Source organism: Clupea harengus, chromosome 24, assembly GCF_900700415.2.
Source record: "Clupea harengus chromosome 24, Ch_v2.0.2, whole genome shotgun sequence".
Classification (NCBI taxonomy): Eukaryota; Metazoa; Chordata; class Actinopteri; order Clupeiformes; family Clupeidae; genus Clupea; species Clupea harengus.
This window is the reverse complement of record NC_045175.1, coordinates 19,893,829-19,915,190: the sequence shown is the minus strand read 5'-3', so window position 1 is coordinate 19,915,190 and position 21,362 is coordinate 19,893,829. Positions and strand designations below refer to the sequence as shown.

Below are 21,362 nucleotides of genomic sequence, written 5' to 3'. Positions count from 1 at the left end.
ATAGCCTCACACGCGAAGGGAATACGAATTTAGCGCTGCACATAGGCTTGTTCTCTGGTCATATCACATGCATGTTCGCGAACGTGCACACACATGCACGCGATCAAACTAGATACACACACACACACACACACACACTCTTTCTGGCGCTTAAGCCAACCCCGAGCCCACACACTGTTTTAGAAAGGCCATAGACCGTAGCGGATTGCATGCGCGGAATTTCGGCACATCTCGTGATCAGGTCAGTTCGATGGGTCAGTTCGATGAAAATCACCAGAAGAGTCAGCACGGCAACTAGTTTGCTTGTTTGCTTACGTCTGAGCAGTGGACTTGCTTGCAGTTCCTTTCCTACAAGTTTGTGCGTCACTGACGAACTGTAAATCTGTTCTTGTTGGAATAATGTTCGAACGAATTCCGCATTGTATTGACGTTGTTTTTGGTAGCAGCTGGTATGTTACTGTTTGTTAGTATGTGGAGATGATAGTTGTATTTCTGGCTACTCCAAATGCAGTTGAGGCGAACTGTTACTGATTTTAATGAGTATGGTAGACCTGTGTCATATTTGTCAGACGATCGGTGGTTACAGGAAGTAATTCTGAGATTGAATAACAGAGATTTCTAGTTAAAACTAGGGCTGGGCAACGATTACAATTTTTAATCTCGATTAATCGCATGATATCCTGATAGCCACAATCATATCATTAAAACAGGCAATTTCTAAGGTAACAGCAGAAACATTTTACTTCCATCAGGAGCAGCATAACCAGTCTATGTTCAGTACCAAATGTCCCTGAGTGAGAAACCAGAAAACACTTTCAGTGCAGTTTGTCAATTCCTAGAACTTGACACTGTTATTTTAAATGTACTGCCATATGAACTAAAGTGCCATAACATTTGTGCAAACACTTGTCCAACGCCAGCCTTCTTATATAGTAGCAGTTAAATAAAATAAATACTTTGTGTAATTCTCAACTTAAACAATGTTATAAAACAAACACAAAACTAAAGCTTATTGCCACTGCCAAGGCATTAATGTTAGAGTGTGGTGAAGCACCAAAAAGTTCACTGCTGGCAGTTACTCTGCTGTACGTAGTCTGCCGAAGCCTCCCTCCACTGTCTGTTTCGTTGAATGATTTGCAATTATCACATGTATGTATATATGTCTTTGGCGATTTTAGCCTAACTATCGAGATTCTAAGTAACATGGAGACCAAACTTTGTACTCCACGTAGATCATAAACCCTTGAATATACAAACGACTCAATTAAATCGGTTGAGAAATGTAAACGCTATAGTGCTTTTTATCCAGCTCCACCGCAGCTCCACCGTTCACTTGCGTTTGTTTACAGTCCTGCCTTTACCTTCCCAAGATGGCGGCCAGTTGGCACGTCGCAGCAATCATAATCATATATATATATATGTCTATGGCAGCAATGCCCTTCTCCATGTTTGTTTATCCACCCATTCTTTTCTTTTCCGGTTCCGCAGCAGTCAGCAGCAGACTTTTACAAAATAAAAGCCTGTGAGCAACAGACTTTTACAATAATAAAACCTGCGTTAACGCGCGATAAAATAATTGTCGCCGTTAATTAATTGATGCGTTAACGCAATAATAACGCGTTAACGTGCCCAGCCCTAGATGTAAGTAATGTGTAGTTCTAAGGTATAAGAAATGAAGGAGTAGTCAAAGCGTAACCAACCAGTAGCCTACGTTACTCATGGCAGAACTAACATGGCATCATCAGGAAGTGCAACTTCTTTACATCTATACAACCTGTATAAATACTTCCTGTGTTACATTAAAAGTACAGACCACCACATAATGACATAAATAAATTCCACAATAAATAGCCAAATAAAGATCAGGGCTGCAACTTTTGAGTTCAGCTTGGAATGAGATGTCCCTGGGATCATTTCACATCAATTCAATAAAATATTTCTCAGTTTTAGTATTGTTTTCAAACTCGTGAAAGGGCAGTGTTCTCTGTATAGAAATCATGGCAGATCACAGTCAGATGTGTAGCTGGCCTTTTTTCTGTTGGACTAATCAGTGATAACCTATAAGCTGTCTTGCTATGTCTTGTGTTGTCCTTGCTTGATGTTTGACTGTAAGGAAAGTTATCGACTTGCTAGATTTCATTATAAACATCCCTGCCAACGTTATTCATGAAAGAATTTGATGTAGGCTGTAATCTTATTGGTGTCATCCCTGTTTCACAGAGATCACAGAGGCCCAAAATCATCAACCTGTCCTGTCTAAGGCTAGCATCCAAATATATTCATCTCACGTCAAATTAAAAAAAAATATGCATGGCTGAAAAAATTAGCAGTATTTTGGCAATATGAAAATTGGTAATTCTTTTTTTTTATTATTATTCGGTCAGCGTTTATCTCCGATGCCATAAATTAATTAAGCTATGCAGAGTCATATTTGTGTGAAATCTTGTGATATTACTGTACCATGTCAGTCTACATGTTTCTTTGGCTTCTGCTGTTGTCTTGTCAACTTTAGGGGAGCTCAGTAGAAAAAAATACTTGGGCTTCAACCACAGTTTACACAAGATAGTGAGTAGGGGGAAAGAGTCCATAGACATATACAGCATATGTCTATGAAAGTGTCACTGTAGAAGTGATAAGAAAGAGAAGTTTGCTTTTATAACTGACATGGCTTGGCTGACTTTCTATTTGCAGTTATAATCAAAGAAATTGAACGAATCCTTTGCGAAATTGTTATACATTTGCTGTATGTGGCACGGTGGCTCAGTTGCTTGCACTGCTTGCTCATGGGTTCGATTCCTGCATGGGGCGCTGTTGGCTCTGGGGGGCAGGTCCTCCCCAGAGTGCACAGTGCTCAAGTGGGCTATCTCCCGGGCCTTTCTGTGTGGAGTTTGCATGTTCTCCCCGTGTTCACAAGGGGTTTCCTCCGCTAATAACCCCAACAGAAAAACATGCAAAAAGAACAGAACAATCCTGTCCGTCCCTGACCGAGACGGACGGTTCACTTGGTCCCCGGGCGCTGAGAAAGCTGCCCACTGCTCCTGGAGGATCCTGGAGGAGGGACGATCTGGGATGGGTTAAAGGCAGAGCAAAAATTCACGGCGACCTCAGGCCTGCGTGTGTGTGTGTGTGTATGTAGTGTGTCCTGGTCGCCTCCATATATATATAACACGTGTGTGTTGCTGTGAGTTGTGCGTGCAATAAAAAAACTGACTGCAATCAGCCTTGTTTGTTGTTGTTAGGGCTTTGCTCCAAATGTACACTTTTTGTTCACTGTCCCTTTGCTATTGTGTGAGTAGACATAAGTACTGTTCTTCTGTACCCTGAACCACTTTTCTAGGGACCTTGATGAATCTCATTGTTATACTAGTCAGTGCACACATTTTTTTTTTTCCCCCACTAATTAATTGGATTTCAATTGAACAAATAGTGAACAAAAGGGGTCATGCACATCTCCATGGATCAGTTTACTTCAGAAATGTTGCTGGGGATTGGAATATTCATTCTATTCTTACTCATCATGTGGGCTCTTTGCTGCTAACCTAGGCTACCTTTGCTACTACCCTTTGAGCTATAACGAGCCGAGCTCAAGAGAGAAGAGAGAACTGTGTATGTGGCCACCACTATGTCAGGCTTCCTTATTGTGTGTGCTTTCATTTCAGCTTAAGAATGTGTGTTTGATTTGTTTTTATCTTTTTTCTTCAGTTTTGTGAAGTGTCATCCCCCTATACTTGAAAGATGGAGGCCGACAACTGGCGTGAAGACTCCTCGCCACACGAGAGGGAGCAAGATGGACAGAAAAAGCGCAAGCCCTGCTCACGTAGAATGAGTTTGGCTGACTCAGGATCCCCTAAAACAGATCAGGGAGAGGGTTCCTATGACTGCTCCCTGCGTGGGGAAAGTTTCTCCCAGCCATTGGATCTTGCTTGCCATCAGAAAACTCATCCTGGAGAGAAGTCTCAGCACTGCTCAGAGTGTGGGAAAGTTTTTTCCTGCTTGTCCAAGTTGAAACGACACCAGAGAATCCACTCCAGAGGGAAGCCTCATGAATGCCAACAGTGTGGGAAAAGCTTTTTTCAGAGTGGCGATCTCAGGATCCACCTCAGAACACACACTGGAGAAAGGCCTTATCATTGCTCTGAGTGTGGGAAGACTTTTACTACATCTGGCAGTCTTAAAAGTCACCAGAGAGTACACACTGGAGAGAAGCCATATCCCTGCTCCGAATGTGGAAAGTGTTTTCCCATTCTAGCGACCTTAAACCTCACCAGCGACGACACCACACTGGAGAGAAGCCATATCCTGCTCCGAATGTGGAAAGTGTTTTCCCTGTGTAGCGAACTTAAAAGGCACCAGCGAAATCATACTGGAGAGAAGCCATATTCCTGCTCTGAGTGTGGGAAGACTTTCACTACATCTGGCCATCTTAAAAGGCACCAGAGAGTACATACTGGAGAGAAGCCATATCCCTGCTCTGAGTGTGGGAAGACTTTCACTACATCTGCAATCTTCAAACTCACCAGAGAGTACATACTGGAGAGAAGCCATATCCCTGCTCTGAGTGTGGGAAGACTTTCACTACATCTGGCCATCTTAAAAGGCACCAGAGAGTACATACTGGAGAGAAGCCATATCCCTGCTCCAAATGTGGAAAGTGTTTCCCCCGGTCTAGCGACCTTAAAAGCCACCAGCGACGACACCACACTGGAGAGAAGCCATATCCCTGCTCCGAATGTGGAAAGTGTTTTCATGAGTACAGCGAACTTAAATCTCACCAGAGAGTACACACTGGAGAGAAGCCATATCCCTGCTCCGAATGTGGAAAGTGTTTTTCCCAGTCTAGCGGACTTAAAATCCACCAGCGAGGACACCACACTGGAGAGAAGCCATATCCCTGCTCCAAATGTGGAAAGTGTTTTACCAGTTCTAGTCAACTTAAAATTCACCAGCAACGTCATAATGGTGAGGAACCATTTAAATGCTTCTATAAATATCAAAATGTGTGTGTGTGTAAGAGAGAGAAAATTGAAGAAGTAGACAAGGATGGTAGTATAACAAGATAACATGGCTCTTAAAGAAATAGGGATTACAGATGCACTTGCTGGGTTGGTTGCAGAGCATTTATCAGGACCTGCTCTGGAAGGCCTCTCCCTCTGCAGCCCACCTGTACACCTGTGTCTCTCTCCTTCTCTCTTACTCTATTTCTCTCTCTCTCTCAACGCCTTCTCTTACTCGCCTTCTCTCTTTCCAAAAGTTAATTTATTATGTTTCAATTATCTATACGTGAATTAAGACACCAATACATCAGGCAGAAACATGGTGTCAGAAGGTCCTTTTTTTGCGAGGGGGGGTTGGGTGGAGGGCAATAGGTTGTGGATATTGGCGCCTCTGTGTGCTATGCGGACCCAGGGGTACGTCTGTGCATTTTTTTAGCTGTTCGGTTACTCGTTGATAAATAAAAGTGAGCGAGGAACACCCCCCATATTCTTAATCGTGTGTGTGCGCATAACTACAAGTTTAATATCCACCTTACGTAAAGCTGCATTAGCGCACAGATCTTTATCATTGTCAGCTTTATTGTCATGGACAACAAAATATTCAAAAATATGTTTCCTTTGTGTCTGTGTCCGTGGAGGGTAAAAGCCAACACTGCCCTTAGGTCGATGGATACGGCAAAACAAAAGTAAAATTTCGAAAGTAAAAGGAACATACTTATTTATCATGGAATACCCTTTCACTTCAACCCCGCCTTGTTTTCTGAAACCACCAACTATTTTAGATGTGCTCACATTTTGTCTTGCTTCTGTTCTGAAGTTGCACATGTATCTTCAATGTAATAGTTGCCTATGCTTACAAACAATGGCATACTGGCCTATGCTAAGACACAATGGCATACTAGCCTATGCTTACACACAATGTCATACTAGCCTATGCTAAGACACAATGCAATAGTTGCCTATGCTAAGACACAATGTCATACTAGCCTATGCTAAGACACAATGCAATAGTTGCCTATGCTTAGACACAATGTATGCAATGTTAATGGACAGATATCTCTCTAATAGCTGTCAAATGCCAAAAGAGATCTGCCCTCACTCTTAATATGGCCTACTGCCATTTTCTGTCTCCCATCCAGCCATCCATCCATCCATCCATCCATCCAAGTCCATCTCTGCTTTACCTCTCTCTCTCCATTTCCAGTTAGTTATTCATGTATTTATTGATTTAATCACTCATTCAAGTCCATCTCTGTTTTACTTCTCTCTCTCCAGTTCCAGGAGCCCCTGTCCGACCATCTCCTCCGGCAGAGTCTCCTGTTCCTCCCAAGGACCCCTCAACACTGCAAGTACCATTGAAGGTTCTAATACTACAGCTGGTGGACTGCCGCCATGTACTGGGACGGAATAGCACATTGACACTACTGGGAAGAAAAGGTTAGGATTCATACACGGGCAGTTATGAAGACACCTAATCTTGACAAAGGGATTGAACTGATTATAGTGGTTTAAATGTAGGCTACAATCCCATCATAAGAAAACGATAAACAAGGTGAAAATATTTTATTTACAAATAGGTCCACACTGTGATCAATAAAGCTAAGTTCATAATTGAATGCTACAGAAAAAGAGAGCATATGAGAGTGAGATGTATCATGTGAAATATGTATATTGCCATCTCCTTGGGCAAGTCGGCCAGCAGCCATGTTAGCAGGGTCTTTTGCCCTATTATTTAAACTTATCCACACGACACAGAAATGGTCCACAGTACGATACATTAGTGATTACTTTATTGTTTAGATGTAATAATAACAGTTTTATCTTTAAAACAAAAATAGAACAACTCTCAGATTTACAGAAGCAGTTGTAGCTCAAACTGGGCAGTCTTGAGTCTGTGTGCTAATACTGGCCAGTAACACTAGGGGGAGATCCAGAGACTGTTCTGTGACCGGTCAATGTGTTCTGTGATTGGTTAATACCTCCGGCACTATCTGCTGGTGGCTCTGGCACACAGAACGACTAAGTTAGCATTTTTAGACCTTGGATAGCAAACATAGATAGACTACTATGTACACATTTACAAATATGTTAATCTTTTTTTTCTTTTTCTTATTGTACACAGAACCGAGGACGTAGTGATGACCATCCGTTAGCATCAAATATGTATCCCAAGTCCCCTTCAAGGAAAGATGAAGCTTAAAAAACGAGAAAAACTACAGAGGGGAAATATGCACAAATTGAAATATGCACACACATTAAGGGGATTGGTGAACTTTATCTCTGCAGTTTTAGTTTCTATCTTATGCATTTCATGTATTCTATTTTTTAACACTTTATGCACTCTATCACAGTTTTACGTGAATCACTGTCAATCAATCAATCAATTCAATTTTATATAGCGCTTCTCTATATACCCGAAGTCGCTTTACAGAGTCCAGAGTCCAGTAGTCATACACACACAGTCATACCGGTGGTGGTAAGCTACCTCAGTAGCCACAGCTGCCCTGGGGCAGACTGACAGAAGCGTGGCTGCCAATCAGCGCCAACGGCCCCTCCGACCACCACCAACATTCATTCATATTCAGACAATGCAATGCATGTCTTTATGATGGTGGGGGAAACCGGAGTACCCGGAGTAAACCCACGCAGGCACGGGAAGAACATGCAAACTCCACACAGAAAGGACCTGGAACGACCGGGATGCGAACCCAGGGCCTTCTTGCTGTGAGGCGACAGTGCTAACCACTGAGCCACCGTGCTGCCCAACTGTGCATATAATGTCTTTGTGTACTTAATTTCTTTGGTGTTAAGAACTTTGAGCTGCATTTTTTTTGTACGATAGGTGCTATACAAATAAAGTTTTGTATTATTATTATTATTATTGTTATTATTATTGTGCACGCTGTGTGAGAAAGAGTTTCACTCAGTGTTCAGGTCTGAACAGCCATCAAATAATCCACAGTGGTGAGAGACAGTGCAGCGACTGCAACATGTCTTTCAGTAAAAGATCACCAGAGAGAAGCCGTACTGCTGCGGTACTGTACTGTTCTGTGGTAGATATCTCACTGACTGTGGCAACCTGAGAGACCACAGACGTACACACATAAGCGAGAAGCCTCACGACTGCTCTGACTGTGGGGAAAAGTTTCCCAAAATACAATGTACTACAAGCACATTGTACAATACACACGGGAGAAAGGCTGTACCCTTGCACTTACATTATGGATCTAGTTTATGTCAGCAGTCTCATATTCGTGGACATATGGAAGCCCACAATAGGTAGAGACCTATAAGAAATACACCTGCCCCATTTAGGTAGAGACCTAGATGAACTGCACCTGCCCCATTTAGGTAGAGACCTATAAGAAATACACCTGCCCCATTTAGGTAGAGACCTAGATGAACTACACCTGCCCCATTTAGGTAGAGACCTATTAGAACTGCACCATTTGCAGGCAGAAGTTTAAAAGAAGTTGGTCTCCGGCCGCCACAAACGAGTCAGGGTGGGGTCTCCATGGAGACCTATTATCAATAGCTCAATAGGAATAAAGAAAATGTATTTATTTTTCATTAAATTAAGTTTTTAATAATTGTATCTGTTAATGTGTGGAGAACATCACGCTGCCAAGGCTTTTTTTTTCACTTTGTCAATTCATGTCAATGGCAAATCTGACAGATCTTTTAAAATTCTTCTCACGGCAAATTCATAGTAGGAATCCCCTTTTCTATACGTTAATTTAACACCCAGAAATATACACCACACCCATTACAGACATGGAACTGGTGTACAGTACTACACAGACACGTCATCAGTTACAACCCAAGCGGGCCTCTGGATTGGCTGACCACACTGATAAAGAACAGACTGAGAGACCATGGCACTCATTCAACTGTTAATGACGAAGGGCTTTAGTCCAAAGCATCCTGTAGAAGTACATGTGTATCTTATAAATAAAATGTTCATCTCATGAATTGTGTGCTTACCATTTTTGTGCTGCTAAAAAGGTGCTCGTTTGAAGTGGGTTCCTGATGAGAAACGTCCCGTTGCTCACTCATCAACCTCAATGTCGACTCTCCTAACAGGTCGGAATTACCTTACTCTAATGAAATTAATATTATAAAATATGTATTACCAATTCTGATCAATATATTGTCTGTTGACTAAGTATGTGGATTCATGTAAACAATGGTTGATTTCCAGTTCCATATTAGTTGTACTTGTCAGATGAACCGCTGTATACTTTGAAGAATTTTACTTTGAGGAATTTACAGTGTGGTGTAAGCTTGACACATTCAGGCATAACCTTTGACCTTTGACAGACGGATGCAGCTGGTATTGTTTGCTTTCTGTTGTGTTGTCCATTTTGTGCCAATGCTGTTCATGTAGTGTCAATATATGATAAAGTGAAGGTCAATCGATAAGGTTTAATTAGACAGTCACACGGAGTAAATATTTCCTGTAGATCTTCTAAATGTTGAGTCTCCAAATGTAAATTTCAAAGTTACATTAAATTCATGTGAATTTGCACCTGTTTTTTGGGCGAAGGGGATGGGGTGGGTGAGTGCAATTCCAGATCTTATCCTGAATGTCAGGACATGTTTCTGCAGTTGTTACAGGCCCATTCTCCGTGTGTGTAGGTCTAACTTCTGTACCATACACACATGTACAATGTGAATAAATAGCACCCGATACTGTCAGCACCGTTTCATTTCTGATACAACTCAAAAGTTGAAAAGCGATCAGTTCTTCAGTTGTGTTGATGTAAGTCCAATTTGTGCTAAAGTTGTTGATGTAGTACCGATACATGATAAAATAAATTATATTAATAATTATAACTGTTATTCCACTGATAAAGTGTTGAATGAAACACTGTAGACCTTACATTTTCTTAAATATTTAGTCTTTTCAGAAAATATTTTATAATATTCTACAAAATAGTAATAATATACGCTCATCTGTGTAGACTAATGGATGTGTCAGCAAACTCTGAATTCTGAAGTCAATTTCATGTCACCAAAGTTGGTAGTCACATGATTAGAAACAAAGTTGCATAGATATATCAATTAAGATAAAGTTTTGCAACCATAACCCTTCTCATTTTCTCCCGTTTCTGAAGCATTATTTACACCTTCAGTTTAAATTTACATTTAGAAGAAGTGACAGAATGAAAAAAGCAATTCATCATTTCTTTACATATCAAAATATCGGGGGGGGGGGGGGGGGGGGTAATCCAAGTTCATGGTTTAGTGTGTAAGATAAATAAAAAAAACAATTGCCAAATGGAAAAAAACAGACAGCCAGCAAGGTCAAGCAACTGTCAAATGGAAAAATACGTTTTGCTATTGCTATTGGCCAGTAAAAACTTGTCTAGTTTACAACGATCGTTTCGTCCGGTGGCTCCTTCCTAAACCAACACGCTAAAGAAAATACTTAACAAGTGACAAACCCTGGATAAATTAAGTCGAAGTGGAAACCCTCCTAATAGAAGAGCCATATGACTTTGTTCTCCTAGGAGAATGAAACCACCGAGCTTTTCTGTACGGTTACACTAAGTTTACCTGTCACTAAACCATTTACTTGGACCCGTTGCTAGAGATTTTATATTAATTTTTTCTTGCAGTCAATAAACACGGTTTCTCCCATCCAGTTGTCAAACAGATTTCCTCCACTTCTTACTATTTAGGAAGGTTAACTCTTTCCCATACATTGTTGCACTTCAACTTAAACATTAGGTAGTACATACTCTACGTACCATACTATATAAAGAACAGCCGGCAGACACTGGCTTTTGGTCACATGACGAGTCAACTTTATTATCCTCATTATTAAACATCACTTTCTCAACACAGGAGGGGAGGACCCGGTCCCAGGTGGCCGGTGGCCCAGACGTTTGCCAAATCAGGACCAGCGCTGGCACAGATCATTACAGACTCTGGCCAATCAGACCCGGGTTTAAACCAGAGTCCGCGGTCAGGCAGCCAACTGGGACTGGGAGTGTAGAGAGAACGCTTTTTGATGATGTCACTACAGCCAACTGGGACCGAAGTGGAGAGAGGCCGATTTTTGATGACGTCACTATTGCTCATTGTTTGGGAATGATTTGAGGTCACCAGGCAGGCAGAATGGCGGTGGTGGGAAGCGAGTTGGTGCCATGGGGTCCCTACGGCCGGAGAGGCTGAACTGGAAAGGAAGGGTTTGGATTTCATTTGATTTGATGAGATGAGAGCTTTGGGACTCATAAGGCAAGAAGAAAGATGCAAGGGACACAAAGCCTGTTCTCCCATTGGAAACGGTCATGACGAATGGACACTTTCTTTTTTGTCGGGGGGGGGGGAAATGCAGTGCATTCATAAATGTAAGTGTGTGTGTGTGTGTTGATGTATAATGTACAGTCCTTTCGTGTAGAGGTTATAGGAGTTGGATTGCACCAACAGCTGGGGTGGGGGGGCGGGGGGCATTCCCCCCCTTCCCAGCCCCCCAGGAGAGCCTCAACCAGTCCGCAGGATGATGTGAACACCGGAGTCAGTGAACACAGGACCACTCATGTCTCCCACTTTAAGAGCGAACGAAGCATCCTCGAATGGCTTCTGCATCTGACCTGGGGACAACACACACAAGAGTACCACGTCACTGTGTGTGTGTCTCTGTGTGTGTGTGTCTCTGTGCGTGTCTCTGTGCGTGTCTCTGTGCGTGTCTCTGTGCGTGTCTCTGTGCGTGTCTCTGTGCGTGTGTGTGTCTGTTCCTAACTGTGGGTTTGTGTTGTGTTGAATTTGCATAAACCTTTTATTAGTCAGACAAAGTGTGTGCTTCTGTGTGCTTTAGACGCACCTCAAACCCGTCACTAATATAATAATAATATTTATATTAAAAAATAACATTGCCACCTCCAGTATGTGAATAATTCCCAGTGATACATTTTATGCATTCATTAAATGTTATTTTTTAATATATATATATATATATTATATTAATAGTTCATGTACATAAAAGAACAATAAAATAAAAATAATGATCTGTCTGTGTGCTAGAGATCTATCTATCTATCCATCTATTCACACTGTTTGGATAATGCAATATTTTACTCAGAATTTCTTGATCCAAATAAAAGGGACTGTGTGTGTGTGTGTGTGTGCTGACATACCTCGGCCAAACAAGCCTAGGTCTCCTCCATTTCGGGCAGAGCTGCAGTCACTGAACTGAGAGGCCAGAGTCTCAAACTTCTCCTCGCCTGACTTGATCTTCTCTATGTATTCTGATGGACACACACACACACACACACACACACACACACACACACAAACAAAGAGTCATTTAAAACAGTACAGAGGCGAATGTCCGTGACCCTCGCGGACCAAAAACGTTGCTTGGGCTAAAAGTACCAACGAACTAACTAACTAAAACAAACAAACAAACAAACAAACAAACAAACAAACCCAGCATCGTCACGCAGCCCCAGTTACCGTGACTGGTTTGCAGCCAGCTAACACACATTGACAGCAACATTGACAGTAAAAAAAAAGCCCACTGAATTGATTACCATGAGGTTCACACACAAACAGAGCAGCCTTCCACTCACACAAGAAGGTCTCCCTGACCACTAGCTGCAATACACAGGTATGACCACTAGCTGTGCTCTACCACACACACCCTCCTTCGTGATCTGCACAGGTTGCTGTGCAAAATATTGATTGGACTCAGGGCCAATCCTATACATGCTTTCAATGTTTTACGCACCCATAAAGACCCTCATAAGGAAATAATGACTGTCTTTGTGAAACTGCCTTCAAGCAACAAAAAAAAATGTGTTTTTATAGGCAACTAGACTTGGTGTTATCTTCAAATCTATTTTGAAGGTATATGGTCATGTGAAGGACAGATAAACATACGCACCATCACCACTAGCCATCAAAAAAGCTTTACCAGTGTGACATTGCCCACTTCATAGCCAAGACACCAGTTAGCATGCTTTTGTCAGCGCCATCTAGGCTGGCGGTGGTGTTTGCAAGGTGTAACGATGCCTTTCTTCTAGTTAATTCGCTATCATCAGACTACAATTCCTTACTGCTTCTTTAATGAAAATAACAAGGTTCAGTACTTATGCTTGCTCTTGTGGGTGGGGCAGGACACACATTCTGTAACTCCTCCATCATGGCAATGCTCTTGCCTCATATTAAGTAGGACACCTTTTTTCCATCTACTCTAAATGAGCTCCATCCTTCCTTCCCATATTATTGCTCTACCTTTGGCTAATATAAAGTCGGACATGTTCGGTGTTCCACCTACTCTGAATGAACTCCAATGCTTCTTCCTTGCTCCGGGTGATGTTCTCCTCTCGCCATGACGCCGGCCGTCTCGACTGGTTGTGCTTCACCAGCAGGTGAGAGCAGCGCACTTTGTCAGGGTCGCCTCGACCGTCACCGGAGCCAACCGGCCGTTCCCACTGACTGGCATTGGTTATGTGGTTGAAGTAGTATACCCTGTCTGCGAAAAAGTAGAGAAAAAGCAATGGGAAAAGAGGGGAAGAATAACATTTAATAAGGAGATCAAACATATTTATACAGCGCCAATAACAATTGAAATGGTCTCAAAGGCGCTTTACAGAGCCTTCACCCACTAGATTAGAGCAAGCACGAAGGCGACGGTGGCAAGGCAACACCCCCTTTTAACAGGAAAACATATATTGAGCAGAAACCAGTTCGTAAAGCATGGGGAGCATGCTTGAAATTAATTGACAGTGACTGTTTTCTTTCTGAGTGGCCGGATACAGGTACAATTTCTAGCAAAACAAATGGTTAATCTATTTGTGCCCACCATACATCGCGATACAGCTGGTCGAGATTTGAAAATGGTGCAGTCTATGCATCTCTACGTGGGTCAATAGCGGAGCCACTGGAAACAGAGCTAGTTGGGCCTGGTAGTCCACTGAATGAATGGACCCCAGAATGACTCTTCGCGCCACAGGCATGAGGGCAGAAATAAGTTTTCGTTGAGGCGGCGCTAGCATTATTAATTTGGCAGGCTGCGTCATTTACTCGATGAAACGGGAACTGGTCCTCATTTGAGTCACTCTCGTAAAATTACACAGTCATTTGAGATACCTGCGACATACCCCTGAGACGTTGGAGGGGGGAAAAAGCTACTAAAGTGGCTAACTAGCTGACTTAGCTAAGCGTAACATGACCACAACGGTTGCTGGCTAACGTGTTAACTAGCATAACAACACAAACTTTAAAGTCATCAAGCTCGCATGCCTTGTTATAAAAACATGTCGTATGGTACTACCCATCCCATCAGAGAAGCAGGAACATTCCCATACGATGCTAGCGAGCTACACATGCATTGGCTATGTCGGCTAACTGTTGACAGATCATTGCAAATGCAGCAGTTAGCTAGCGTTAGCTATCGGGGATAACATTACAATCATGCATGCAGACGATTAATTCCTTGGATGACATAACGTTGAGTATCATCAGCGAGGTATATCACATGCCCCAAATCCTGTAAATTACATACTTGAACTGCGACTCATTCGCTTTTCCCATCCGGACGGTAATTTCTCATCGTCTGCCATTTCTGTCTGCTTTTAAGTGTTTGCAAGTCTGCTTTCCTTCCTTAAACGCTGCACCCTTTCCCATTGAATATGTTATTACACTTCTCCACCAACAGAGAGCAGTACAGAGATGTTATCCAAAGCAAGTGATTCAAGATCTGTTGATGTTTTATTTGACAAAAGCGCAATATATATGGTTTGGGGTAAAAAAAAGTCTATTGTCTAAATATTTTCTTCACTTTGACAAGAAAAAGGCATGTTCCATGCAGTTTCTCAAAGTGCTCGTCTAAATATTCCACTGAATGTCCGTGAATTTACGACAGTGAATCTTTACGCCAGGATAGCACAAACGACGACATAGCAGTTTTTTGCTAAAAATGATGTCATTGGTCCGTGCTGACTGTCACTCATTATTTACAGCATAGCATTGGTTCAAGACTAGCTATACCCTACTTTTGTTTTCCGCCTGGAAAAGACCAAACGTGCGAGTCTCGTCTTATGATCCAGTGGATAACTACTTAATTTAGGTAAACTACAAATCATTATATTATTTATGAAATATAAAAATGTCTGTGTAGTCAGTCATACGAATGAACCCCCGTTTCAGCTGTGAATCATACATTGCCTCTAGATTTGTCAGGTCCTTGTGTAGATCTACTGCTGTAATGGTTAGTCAACGTTAGCGATATTCCAGTATCATTAGCATCATAATTTGTGTTGTGGTCCAGTCGTTGATGTCAAAAGAAGTTGTTCTTTAGAAGGCAGATGTCCTACAGCTATCTAAGCATTCTCCATTGGCACCAGCCAGTGTTTCTGCACAGCTGTCTCACTGGAAAGTGAGCTTACTATAAATTGGCGTTAGCTTACAAGGTAGTAACTTTAGCTAACCACGACAACCGTGAGTACATCCCCACTACTCGCTGCGGTTTTATATCTGTGGTGTCGGGGTTTTATATCTGTGGTGTCGATGTTTACAGTAACGTTGTTGCTCGCTTTATCATTCTCAACGTTATTAGTAACGACCGGGGCAAGATAGCCAGCCAAGACGCTTGCTTTCCTCGTAAACGTGGTGATGTAGCTTAGCTTTGGCTTGTCATAGCGAGTTGTCTTGATAAAGACTGTCCACTGTGGTTCGTGTAATGTGGTTTGGATTGCAAGTTGTATCCTGCAGATGTGTAAACTAAGATTGACATCTGCACGGCTCTTTTTTCCTAGTGTCTTTCATTAAATGACTAAATATACAACAATTGTAGCAATCAAGGCAACGGCAACACACTAGAAAACACAACATGGGCAATGCAACTTCACCCTTGTGTTAAAATTACTGTCTGTGTTTACCTGGTCTAACAGATGTTTGCATGTTGTTTTCAGGTTCGTGTGCTAAAAGATGATTGAAGTCGTGTGTAATGACCGTCTGGGCAAGAAGGTTCGGGTGAAGTGCAAGTATCCTTTGTCATATTTATGCTTAAAGCCTTTTTTTTTTATTAAGGGAGGTCATAGGCTTCATTGGGTGTTACACGGGAAACATTGATGTTGAGTGATATTCTTAAAAAGTTATTCTTAAAAAGTTTTGCAGTGAACCTCACATATCAACCAATCAGAACCTGGCATCAGCTCAGCATCAGGCTTCGGGTTAGTTGAATAAGAAATGTATTCGTTTGGAGGGGGTGGACCTCCAATTTTTACAGGTCAAAATGCACTTAGGAAATGAGTCCATTCATATCATATTGCAATTTTATAATATGTTCCCATTAATGTTGCCTTGGATAGCCTTATGCTTTGAACTCACAGCTGTTCACAACTCCTCGTGTAATTATGAGCGTCCATGTTTCATTTAACGAGTTTGATGGAAACCCAGCTATGGTTGGAGGGAAGCCAGGCCATAGAGGGTTTTGTTTGTTTGTTTGTTTGCGTGTGTGTGTGTGTGTGTGTGTGGGTGGTGGTGTAGTAAAGTGGTTATATGGAAGATGGCTAACACCGCAGTGGTGCAGTCTGTTAGTGTGAACCTTGACCCCTGACCCTTAGCTCAGAGGACACCATCGGGGACCTGAAGAAACTCATCTCCGCCCAGACTGGCACCCGGTGGGACAAGATCGTCTTGAAGAAATGGTGAGAGGGGACACTCGAGAAACCTTAGCTCTCTCTCTCTCTCTCTCTCTCTCTCTCTCTCTCTCTCTCTCTCTCTCTCTCTCTTTCACATTGCCGTTGGGTGACTTTATACTACTCCTGGCGCAAAAAAAGGGTTTGTATGTTTGGTGTGTGTGTGTGGGTTTGTGTGTGTCTGTACGTTTGGTGTTTGGGTGTGTGTGTGTTGTCGGGGAAGTGTTATTCATATCTTTTCTTCCGTTGCAGGTACACAATTTTCAAGGACCATGTGACGCTGGGAGACTGTATCCTTTGACTAGTATTAATCAGTTTCCCTCATTGACCTGTTATCTTACACGAGTACATGTATTTAAGAGCCTTGTTTACCTGTTATCTTACACAAGCACATGTATTTAAGCGCCTTCATTTACCTGTTATCTTACACGAGTACATGTATTTAAGAGCCTTGTTTACCTGTTATCTTACACGAGTACATGTATTTAAGAGCCTTGTTTAGAGGTTAGAGGTTAGAGGTTATGATGACCCCCTCAGTCACCGTCCAGCCTTTTTTATGTATATATTTAGGATTCTTGGAGCCCGTACATTTAAAGAAAATAACAAGATCAGGTTTCCACCCCTTGGTGCTTCCATATTGGCCTGTGAGGAACACTGAGAGAGCAGTAGTACACTGCTTAGGGACAAGCCCAAATAGTCATGTATTGGCTTCCTTCTCAGTAAACCCAGTACAAATCTGAAACTGGGTGGTTTTTGAGCCAACATGTCTGCATATCCAAAGTGTCTGCCTTGACTCTGAGTCTCAGATGAGATCCATGATGGGATGAACCTGGAATTGTACTACCAGTAGGAGGCGACAGTACGGACAGCTACCAGTAGATGGCAGTACTGGGATGACATGCAGACAGATGGAACGTACTAAAAGACTCTCTCCCCAACACACACACACACACACACACACACACACACCAACACTTAGCAGTTATCTTTCATAGCTGTCATAATTTGCAGAAACATGGCTCTTGAATTTGTAATATTTATCCACGCATATGCTGACTGGGATACAGACACGGATCCAGGAAACCACCAGTGCAAGAGAGCGTGTGGCGATCATGATGCAGGATAGCTACGATTAGTTTGTTCTTTGTTGTGTTGCTTTTATTTTGATATCCTTTGGAAATAAAAAACAAAAAACGACATTATACATATATATATTTTATTTCTCTTCCCAGCACCTTTCTTCCTCAACGGGAATTTACCATGATTTTGCAACCGTAACAGTGAAAAAGCAATCCTAATGTTGAAAATATTACTTTGAATCGTTTTAAGAGTGACACACTACATAAATCACATAAATACCTCATCCTTTCAGTACACACACAGATACATACACACTCATATACATACAGAAACGCAAACGTAGCAACATCATTGAAACATTCTTATGCTCAAAACTTCTTACACAAGTTTTTTTTTTTTTCTTTTTTTTCCCCATTTATTTTCTTTGCATTAAAAATTCATAGCCTACAATGAACTGAAGTGCACTGATACACTGTCAGGCTCAAGTTAGCAGTGTATCTGTCCTGCAAAGATGAAACTAATACAGCTGAACTAGGCTCACTCAAATGGTCCGCCGACACAAACGCAGCGGACACTGAAGCAACCTTGTCAGAGCAAGACTCCGTGACTCAGTTTTCCTGGGAGTCGAGATGAGTAGTTATATCTGCGAGAATCAAGTTCAGCAAAAAAAAAAACATAAAGGTCAACAAATCAAGGCTTGGATGAATCATGTTCACTTCCAATCAACGAATGGCTAAGTTCCCCTTTAATTAACCTTGAAGAGGTTGACATCTTGACTAAAAACAACGTGTTCTGGAATCTTCTATGGATGAACCTTCTTGAGGGGGTGCAGGCTAGGGATCTGTCAGCAGTAGTCCGAGTTTTCCTCCTCCACGTAATTGGCAGGGAAGAGTCCCACCTGACCAAAGACAATATGGTTATGGGTGTGTGTGTCACGGTTACGGTTATTGTTCAGGTATTTGGCAGACATCTTTGTCCAAAATGTCTAACAGAACATAGTTAAAAATTCAGAACATTAAGGGTACAGTCAAAGTTTGAGTGTGAACGGTTGTATAGCCAATCAAATTACACCCCTCACCTCCACGCTCGCCAAGGAACATATTGATTGGTCGTAATTGTGTATGTTTGGGTCTAAGCCACTTTCAGGCCTGTGTATGAACACCGATTTGAGTTGCTTTGGCTGTGTGTGCTGTGTGTGTGTGGGGGTGGGGATTCGTATGTGTGTGTGGTGTGTGCATTTGTCTCCGTCCTTAAATGTGTGTGTACGCTCACCCGTCCGTACACCTCTCCCTTCCACCAGCCGTTGTGGGCCTTCTTGGAGATGATCTTGACGGTGTCGCCCTCTCGCATTGACAGCTCTGAGCGGTCCCGCGCTGAGAAGTCGTAGCGCACCTTCGCCATGCCGAAGAAACGGGCGCTGGAACGTTCTGGGGAGAAGCATCAGAGAAGAGAAAGGGATTAGATGTGTGTAGGTGTGTACGTTTTTGTTTTTGGTGTGGGTGTGTGTGTGGGTGTGTGTGTGGGTGTGTGTGTATGTGTGTGTTTTTGGTGTGTATGTGTGTGTGTGTGTGTGTGTGTGTGTGTTTTTGGTGTGGGTGTGTATGTGTATGTTTTTGGTGTGTGTGTGTGTATGTGTGTGTTTTTGGTGTGTGTGTGTGTTTTTGGTGTGGGTGTGTGTTTTTGGTGTGTGTGTGTGTTTTTGGTGTGGGTGTGAAGTTAGGTTTGCTGCGATGAGCTGAGAGGAGAAGCTAGACGAGAAGACAAGGAATAAGTCAGTATTGTATCTACAATAAGGTGTGCGTGTGTGTGTGTGAGATATGTGTGTGTGTGTGTGTGTGTGTGTGCTTGTGTGTGCGTGTGTGTGTGTGTGTGTGTTCATGTGTTTGTGTGTGTGTTGTGCCTGCGGTCATGTTACTTTTTGGCAAACAGAGATGATGCTGACCACATGCACACACCCGCACACACCCTGTGTGCATTCTGAATTCACTCACACAGACCAAGGCCTCTATCGTATCTATGACACATGCGCTGAGCATTTAAACTGCAAATCAAATGGTAGGAGTTCCCCTTTTAAACTTTTAAATGATGAGAGACTGCCAATAGATAGTGTCCACTAGGTGGCAGCCTAAAACTAATGCGTGACTGCGGATAACAGTGAGAGAAGCAGCCGTACTTGGAGCAGAGAAATGTTAGCTTTGACAACGGGCTGAGAACGTGTGATGTGTGTGTGTGTGTGTGTGTGTGCCTGTGTGTGTGTTTGTGTATGCATGTGTGTGTGTTTGTGTATGCCTATGCATGTGTGTGTGTGTGTGTGTGTGTGTGTGTGTGTGTGTGTGCGTGTGTGTAGCGGTGGGCTTTGACTGTGACAGCTCAATAAGTGCTCAAAGCTATTTCTGCTATGCCTTGTTTTGTGCTTAGTTTCTGGGCCTAGTTTGGGGCCTAGCTTGTTCCTAAGAGTGTGCTGTTATTGGGCCTAAATGGGAAAGCAGGTGCCTAGGGGCCTAGTTACTTGAGTTACTGTGAGTACTGTCTGTATTGTGATGTATGTTGTTTATTTTGTTGATGTAGAGAATCCCCCAAGTAAATAAATAAGAGATATATTTTTATATGAAGCCACCATCTCCTGCACTGTGTTCTTCCCAAACTTCAACACCAACTCCAGTCTCCACATCCCAAAAACGTGGGGTGGCCGCCTCTCCCTCACACACACACACACAACATCATAGGAGGAGTAGGGGCCTTTAAAACAGCTTGTCCTCACACACACATTGAGATGCTTCATGAACCCCCTCCATTGCTGGACGGGACGACAGCAATATACTTCAGATCTACACATCCAGCTTCCTGACTCTTGTTTAGAAGTTTGACACTTAGGGCCTCATTTACGTACATTTCAGAGTGCCGCCTAATCAGCGCCTTTGCCAAACCGCATACTGCCCACAATGGGTTTCCGCATTTTACGTAGTATTTATCAAACAAGAACCTAGTCACGTAATCAGAGCCTTACTCCGCCCTGTAGTGTAATTAGCGCGCCGCTAAAAGACGTGAAAATGGGCCTGTGTGTTCCTGCCACCATGGATGATGAGTTAGAATTAGAATTGGAATTAGAAGCGCTTTTGGTTCACGAGGTTACAGCTAACTTAAACACAGTATGAGGCAGAAATACACTGCCTTCGGAGAAAAATGTTATCTGGCAGACTATTACAAATAAAATCAATGAGTTGTCATCTACGCGGCGGGAGGTGGAGGAAGTGAAAAAAGGATATAAAGAAAAAGTGGCATTCAACCGAGCTCAGACCAGGATGACCGGCTCAGGCCACCCACAATCCGAACCATTAACCATCGATACCACAGAGCCCTATATTCAAGTTAACCATGGTCTGGTACCCCGTTGTGAACTTAAATGGACAAATTACAGTATTATTATATGCCTATATTAAATGATATATATCAAATTTAAACATTTAAACAAATAACATTTCTGTTATATTTTCACCTGTATCCCCCACCCCCAAAAATCCTGATTTTTTTTTTTTCTCTCGCACGTACATAGTTTTCATTTAGCATCTGATAGGTCATGCTAAAACACCTCTTGTTTCATTACAAATGGAACAGACCTGGTTTAGACCTGTTTTTA

The 21,362-nt window shown here is 42.4% G+C and overlaps 3 protein-coding genes across 3 annotated transcripts in view; 1 reads left to right on the top strand and 2 right to left on the bottom strand.

Moving 5' to 3' along the window:
- The first annotated feature begins 3,735 nt into the window (after positions 1 to 3,735).
- The window catches only part of LOC116219137 (gastrula zinc finger protein XlCGF17.1-like), a 59,911-nt gene continuing 42,284 nt past the window's right edge, over positions 3,736 to 21,362 (top strand). Inside the window, 3 exon segments of the mRNA XM_031562105.1 lie at positions 3,736 to 3,817; positions 4,250 to 4,498; positions 4,501 to 4,959. Of these exon segments, the coding sequence (XP_031417965.1) occupies positions 3,736 to 3,817; positions 4,250 to 4,498; positions 4,501 to 4,959 (790 nt within the window).
- On the bottom strand, positions 10,223 to 14,672 carry LOC105893691 (peptidyl-prolyl cis-trans isomerase NIMA-interacting 1). The gene is made up of 4 exons (XM_012820148.3): positions 14,509 to 14,672; positions 13,279 to 13,476; positions 12,137 to 12,247; positions 10,223 to 11,593 (listed from the first exon to the last, which is right to left on the bottom strand). The coding sequence occupies exons 1-4, from the start codon at positions 14,564 to 14,566 to the stop codon at positions 11,484 to 11,486; spliced, it is 477 nt and encodes a 158-aa protein (XP_012675602.1). The 5' UTR covers positions 14,567 to 14,672; the 3' UTR covers positions 10,223 to 11,483.
- LOC105893682 (proto-oncogene vav) overlaps positions 17,848 to 21,362 on the bottom strand; it is a 35,256-nt gene continuing 31,741 nt past the window's right edge. Inside the window, exons 25-26 of the mRNA XM_031562511.2 lie at positions 18,998 to 19,152; positions 17,848 to 18,623 (exon numbers count right to left, since the gene is read on the bottom strand). Coding sequence (XP_031418371.1) covers positions 18,570 to 18,623; positions 18,998 to 19,152 — 209 coding nt within the window. The 3' untranslated portion in view covers positions 17,848 to 18,569. The remainder of the gene's footprint in view (positions 18,624 to 18,997; positions 19,153 to 21,362) is intronic.

Excerpts from the sequence above, each read along its gene's own strand:
- LOC105893691 (XM_012820148.3), bottom strand. The coding sequence starts at position 14,566 with ATGGCAGACGATGAGAAATTACCGTCCGGATGGGAAAAGCGAATGAGT. Across the intron at positions 13,477-14,508 it reads GCGAATGAGTCGCAGTTCAA|ACAGGGTATACTACTTCAAC; the intron begins GTATGTAATTTA and ends ACTTTTTCGCAG. Across the intron at positions 12,248-13,278 it reads AGCATTGGAGTTCATTCAGA|AATACATAGAGAAGATCAAG; the intron begins GTAGGTGGAACA and ends TGTGTCCATCAG.